We start from the raw sequence: 6,445 nt of genomic DNA, 5'->3' as shown, positions 1-6,445 counted from the left end.
ACCAACACACCTTTTTTTTAAATTTACAAAAAAATAGATGAACTTGGGTTTTTTTTATTTTCCATTTTTAATTACATTGCAATAAATAAATTAAATAAATAAATAAACAAATAAATAAATAAAAACCAATTATCAAAACCAAAAAATCACAGTATAAGAGTTTAAATTTAATTTATTTCAAAAAAATAAATTTATCTTTTAAAAAAAAAATATTATTTTATTTTATTTTTTTTTTTAATTATTTTCTTTATTTAAAATTTTTTTTTTTTTTTTAAAATTTTTTTAATTTTTTTTAAATTATCATTTCTTTTTTTTATGTGATAATTCAATAATAATAAAATATTTATATTTAATATATATAAATATTACTATTTAAATAGAATAGCAACAAAATAGAAAACACAGACAAACAAAAACGAAAAAAATATAAACAGTGTTTTAAATACATGTTATATATCTATGACTCAATTAAAAATTTAACTATAATAATATAATACACAATAATATATTAATAATAATAATAATAATAATAATAATAATAATAATAATAATATTAATAATAATAATAATAAATAATATAAAATAATTATAAAATAAAACAAAAAAATATTAAATAAATAAAATAATATAACAGTGATATAATAATTATTTTATTTCCATATATATAAAACAAGAAAATAATAATAAAATAATAGTAGTAAATAATTAAATAACAAATTTACTTTCACAAATTTTATTTGTCAGTTTATTTCTATTTTTCAGACATTTATATAAATACACATAACAAATATACACCAAAAATTTTTTTTATTGATTTTTTAAATTTTTTTTTTGTTTTACACCACACTCACACTTAACCAACACAACTTCTTCACCACACTGCCCAACACAATATTTATAAATATATAATTATAAATTAATTTTTTAAAATAAATAAAACATAAATAAAAAATTAAACAAAAATAAAAACTATCTTGTTTTAAATCAAAATTTAATTATAATTTTTCAAAAAAAAAAAAAAATAATAATAATATAATTAAGCAACCTTTTATATTGTAAATCTATAAAATAATTTTGTATATTCTTTTTTTAATAACAAAAAAAAACTCAACAATCAAACTATTGTAAAAATATATGTACCATTAATAAAATCAGTAAATCAATTATAATTTAAAGCAATTATTTTTTTCAAAAAATAAAAAAAAATAAAATAATATTAAAATAAATAAATAAATAAATAAATAATAAAATAAAATGGAATATTTAGAACTTAATGGAACCAAAGAGGGATTATCAGCAGCTGTTGATGATATGTGGGTTTTAAATGCAACATATTTGGTTTTTTGTAAGATTCTTTTAATAATAATGTTTTTTATAATAATTTGCTAATTATAAAAATTTTCAATTAATCATAGATATGCAAGCAGGATTTTGTATGTTAGAAGCAGGTGTTGTAAGGGCGAAGAATGCAAAAAGTATAATTATAAAATCGATTATTGATACAGCTATAGGTTCGTTACTGTTTTGGGCGTTAGGGTTTGGTTTAGCATTTGGTAATGCTGATAAAGCCTCGAATCCAATTATTGGAACATCACATTTTTTTTTAATAAATTATGATAATTTATCATTTTTTGCCTTTCAATGGGCATTTTGTGCGACATCTATAACGATAGTTAGTGGATCATTGGCGGAACGTATTCATGTAACATCATGTCTGGTATACACAATAGCGATGTCAGCATTTATATACCCGCTATCAGCACATTGGGTTTGGTCGTATAATGGTTGGCTTAGACAAATTGGAACGAATGGTATTATAGATTTCTCTGGAGGTATAGTTGTACATATAGTGGGTGGTTGTATAGGTTTGGTTGGCACTTATCTTGTGGGGCCTCGTATAGGAAGATTTGACAGTGACTCTGGTAAACCCAAACCATTACCTGGCCATTCCATCACATTATATACTTTGGGTGCTTTCATCATTTGGTACGGTTTTTATGGATTTAATACTGGTTCTACATTGGGTGTAAGTGGTGGTCGTATTAATATTGCGTCTAGATCAGCTGTAACAATGACTATTTCCGCCTGTGCCTCTTGTGCGACTACTCTACTGGCCATTAAAATCAAAAGTGGAAAATATGATGTGGTAAAATCTGTAAATAGTTTATTAGGTGGGTTAGTATCGTCCGCAGCAGTTTGCTCTATAGTTGAACCCTGGGCTGCTTTTATCATTGGTTGTGTCGCTGCTTTTGTTTACTTGGGTGCTTCAACACTTTTATTAAAACTTAGAATAGATGATCCTTTAGATTCCTCTGCTATTCATTTTGCTTGTGGTGTCTGGGGTGCTTTGTCTGTTGGTCTATTCAGTACCCAAGAAAATCTTTCGCTCATCCTCAAAAGAGAAACAAATGTTTATGGCTTATTCTTTGGTGGTGGTTTTCAACAACTTGGTATTCAACTATTAGGTATCATCATAGTTATAGTCTGGTGTTTATTTACTTCATCAATTTTATTTTTAATCATGAAGAAATTCCATTTATTAAGAATAGAGCCAACAAAAGAATTGGTTGGTATTGATATTGACCATATTGGTGGGCCAGCTTATTACTATTAGTAACATATACAATAATAAAAATAACAATAACAATAGCAACAAAATAATAACATATATATTTATAAATTTTTTTTTACTGTTATTTGTAATACAGTAATTTTTTTTAATCAAAAAATATAGCCAGCCATTGTGGCTTCTATTTTTTTTTAAACTAAACATTTAAAAAAAACATCACACTTTTTTAATCAGAAAAAAAAAGTTTTAAAATAAAAAAAATAAAATAATTGTAGTTTATTTATTTATTTAAAAAAAGTTTATAAAATTATTATAGTGTCTTGTTTACATTTTATTTAAATAATCGTTGAAGTTTTTTAAAAGCTAATGAGTCTTCCTTTAACATTATTTTAAAATCGTCTTTTTTGAGCGGGTATGAAGTATATTTTAAGATATGCCCCATTATATCCATATTGGAGTTTAAAGCATTAAATAAAATGGTGGTTAGGGTTGATGATGATAAAACTGGGTTGACACCGTAGATTAGGTCATCAAAATTTAATTCTTTAAATATTTTAAAATCCCCGATTATTGATGAACGTATTAAAAACCCTGTAATATAACTTTTTAGGATTTGGGCTTGGCTGTGGTGCTCTAAAATTGAATCTGGACTTTCTTTTTTTATCTTTAAATAGTATTCCAAAACTTTTTTAAAAAAACAATGTATAAATGGGGTTTCTCTTGAATAGTCTGAAAAATAATTTGAGTTTTTGCAGAGGTATTTGATGGCATCTTCATATCGCTCATTGAATATATATGAGTATAGCAATTGATCTGAATAGATTGTAAATTCTGTTGATTTGCCTTTATCAATTTGTGATGTGACTCTAATTTTTGGTGGGATTTCTAATTTAATGTTCTCTGCCTGTGCGACAAACCAATGAAGGAATTTAAAGGATATTTTTGAAAAATAATACTTTGAAAAATCTATACTTTTGGACTTGAATAGATTTAATATTGAAAGTACACGACTGGGTTTTCTATTTTCAACATAAGTAACCATAACCTGTGCATAAGTTTGAATATCAAACTTTTGATCCAGTTTATATACAGTTCCCTTGGTGTCACCTAGTGCTCTTAAAAGTAGATCCAGAACCTTCGCAAATGGCTGAGTTTGGTAGTCATATGGAGTCATATTGTTACCGACAAGAAAACTATACCCAAGTTTTTTCATTAGCTTTTCATAATGGCCTGAAAGTTTTTTAAAAGAAACAAACTGCCAATATATACTATTATCAACAAACAGCATCTTTTGAAAATAACAATCGTTATAATAGAAATCCAATATTTTGGGTGATATTATTGAAAAAATAATTTCTTTTATACCCTCTGCATTTGAAAACATCCCTTCCACTATTTCTCTATCTCCTAAATGAATTGCTTTTATTAATTCCAAATCATCTAATTGTAATACACCTGGTAATAAGTAAATTGATTTTTGTTGATGAAAAATAAGTCTGAAATATGACTTTAAAATATCTATTCTTTCTTTATTATTTACTAATGCTTTATTTTTATTACTATTATAAATGTTATTTATGATGTAGTTGTTATTTTTATTTATTTGATTTAGAAAATTATTGTAATAAAAGAAATAATAATATATATCTATTGTTTTTGATTTTACTTTTTCAATTATTTTTGATTTTTGTTCTAATGTTATTTTATCATTTTTATTTACTGAATAAAACAAATAAAAGATTTTATATAAAATATTTTTAAAAGAATTGATTTTATGATAAAAGTTATTTAAATATTCTTTATTCTCTATTGTTATTTTATTTTCAATATTATAATTTACTAATCTTAATGTTTCCATAAAGTCGATTGATAACTCTTCTTTTGTAAAATTATATAATTTAATTTCTTCAAAAATTGAGCTAAAGTGATTACTATTGGTGTAGTCAATATTGCTAATATTATTATTATTTTCAATGAGATAGTTTTGAACTGAATCTTTATTATCATTATTAATATTAATATTATTATTATTGTTGTTGTTGTTCTTATTATTATAAATATCTAGTAAGCATTTTGTTAACTTTATTAAATTTTTGAGTGAGATGGTGGAAAGGTCAGAGATAAACATTTTTTCAAACAATGAATGTCCAATATCACCACTAAGTTCCACACTATAGTGTTTTCTCAAGAAATTTAACATTTTGATACCTCTATAAGTTTGCGATAGTTTTTGAATATTCTCTTTTGGATAACGTTGGATAATTCGTGTTATTTCTTCATCCCTATTTCTAAATCTCCTTACATAGAGTTTTAGTGCCATTTTATTTGAATTTTCTATAAATGAAAACAACTCTTCTGGTATTTGGTAATATCTTTGATAGTTTGTAAATAGCTGGGTATAAAACTTTACATTTTCTGATGTGTTTTTTCTGATGACACTGTAAACTTGATTTAGGCCACCTTGGGTTAAATAATCAGCACACTTTACTTTATCTCTAACTATTTCTTCACCATTTTTAAATGACTTTAATATATATTTTGCATTATCCAAACGTTCGTATATAAAAGCATTTGAGAAATTGAAATTTGAAAATATTTTACGAAATAAATATTTATTCCAACCCCTTATAACTTCCCAAAATAATATTTCTATTGGTCTACTATTATAACATTGTTTTTTCATTTTTGAATAAATTAAAAAAATTAAAAAAAAATTTTAAAATATTTTAATTTAAAAAAAATTTTTATAAAAAAAAAGAAAAATTTATTAAAAGAAAATTAAAAGAATTGTTTAATTAATTTTTAATTGTGATCATTGTTTTAAAAACTTTTGATTAAATGTGTTGTTTATCAAATCTTTATTTTAATAATTTAATTAAAATAGGAACTTATCATTTTTACTATTTTATTTGATGTTTATCAAATATAATCACACATTTATGTGTTTTTTTCAAATTTAATTTAATTTCATTTAAATTTCTAAAAATAAAAATTAAATTTGGGGTGGGGTTATGGAAATAGCGTTTGTTTCTATATGGTATTCTGGAAGGTTATTTTAATATAAACAACTAAATATTCAAAATAAAAATAAATATTTTGGCTTCACCTTGAATTGAAAGTCAGTCATGGTATAAAAAAAATAAAAATTAAAAAAATATTATTTTTTTTTTTTTTTTGATTTTTTGATTTTTCTTTGATTAAAATTAGGGTGGCTACGTAGCAAATAGAGATCTGTTTGTCTTTACCTGATTTAGACGTTATATAAGATTCTTTTTAAGATATATTAAAATGCTCACATGTACATTAACGTGTTTTGTATTTTTATTGAGATCACACATTCTGGCCAGTTCATAAAGTATGTGTATATATAAATAAATTTATAAATAACCCTGAATATTTATTTCAAGTATGTGAATGATGACATTATAATGCTTTTTTATTGTATTATTAAAAAAAAAAAATAAAAAAAAATCCAACCGACTTCATCATTTAAAAGGAAAAAAATAAAAAAATTGTTCCATCATAATTATTATTATAGAATAGCCACAATATATTTATTTATTTATTATTTTATTTATTTAATTATTTATTTAATTATTTATATATCTTATATTTATTTATTCAACATAACTCCATATATATAAAATTAATAATTATATCTTTTATTGAAAACAAAAAAATTTACTATAAAGTACAAATACACCTCTTTTTAAATTTATTTATTTATTATAAAAATTATTATTTAGCTCATCATTATCTCCCTTTGTAAATAATTGTTCAATTTATTTTATTTATTTATTCTTTTATTTATTTTTTCTTTCACAGGACAAACATAAGCCATATAAAAAAAAAAATAAAAAATAAATAAATAAATAA

General features: G+C 22.6%; 3 protein-coding genes across 3 annotated transcripts; 1 reads left to right on the top strand and 2 right to left on the bottom strand.

Moving 5' to 3' along the window:
• Window positions 1-1,254: 1,254 nt before the first annotated feature.
• DICPUDRAFT_44291 (ammonium transport protein B) lies at window positions 1,255-2,614 on the top strand (the record flags this gene model as incomplete). Its single annotated transcript, XM_003295008.1, has 2 exons — window positions 1,255-1,345; window positions 1,416-2,614. 2 exons carry the CDS (start codon window positions 1,255-1,257, stop codon window positions 2,612-2,614), a joined length of 1,290 nt encoding a protein of 429 aa, XP_003295056.1.
• Window positions 2,615-2,900: 286 nt separating this feature from the next.
• On the bottom strand, window positions 2,901-3,743 carry DICPUDRAFT_160190 (uncharacterized protein; the record flags this gene model as incomplete). Its single annotated transcript, XM_003295007.1, has 1 exon — window positions 2,901-3,743. One exon carries the CDS (start codon window positions 3,741-3,743, stop codon window positions 2,901-2,903), a length of 843 nt encoding a protein of 280 aa, XP_003295055.1.
• Window positions 3,744-4,357: 614 nt separating this feature from the next.
• On the bottom strand, window positions 4,358-5,252 carry DICPUDRAFT_160189 (uncharacterized protein; the record flags this gene model as incomplete). Its single annotated transcript, XM_003295006.1, has 2 exons — window positions 4,358-4,375; window positions 4,410-5,252. The coding sequence occupies 2 exons, from the start codon at window positions 5,250-5,252 to the stop codon at window positions 4,358-4,360; spliced, it is 861 nt and encodes a 286-aa protein (XP_003295054.1).
• Between the last annotated feature and the right edge of the window lie 1,193 nt (window positions 5,253-6,445).

The sequence above is a fragment of the Dictyostelium purpureum genome (genome assembly GCF_000190715.1).
Source record: "Dictyostelium purpureum unplaced genomic scaffold DICPUscaffold_711, whole genome shotgun sequence".
Classification (NCBI taxonomy): Eukaryota; Evosea; class Eumycetozoa; order Dictyosteliales; family Dictyosteliaceae; genus Dictyostelium; species Dictyostelium purpureum.
This window is presented reverse-complemented; position numbering and strand designations above follow the sequence as displayed.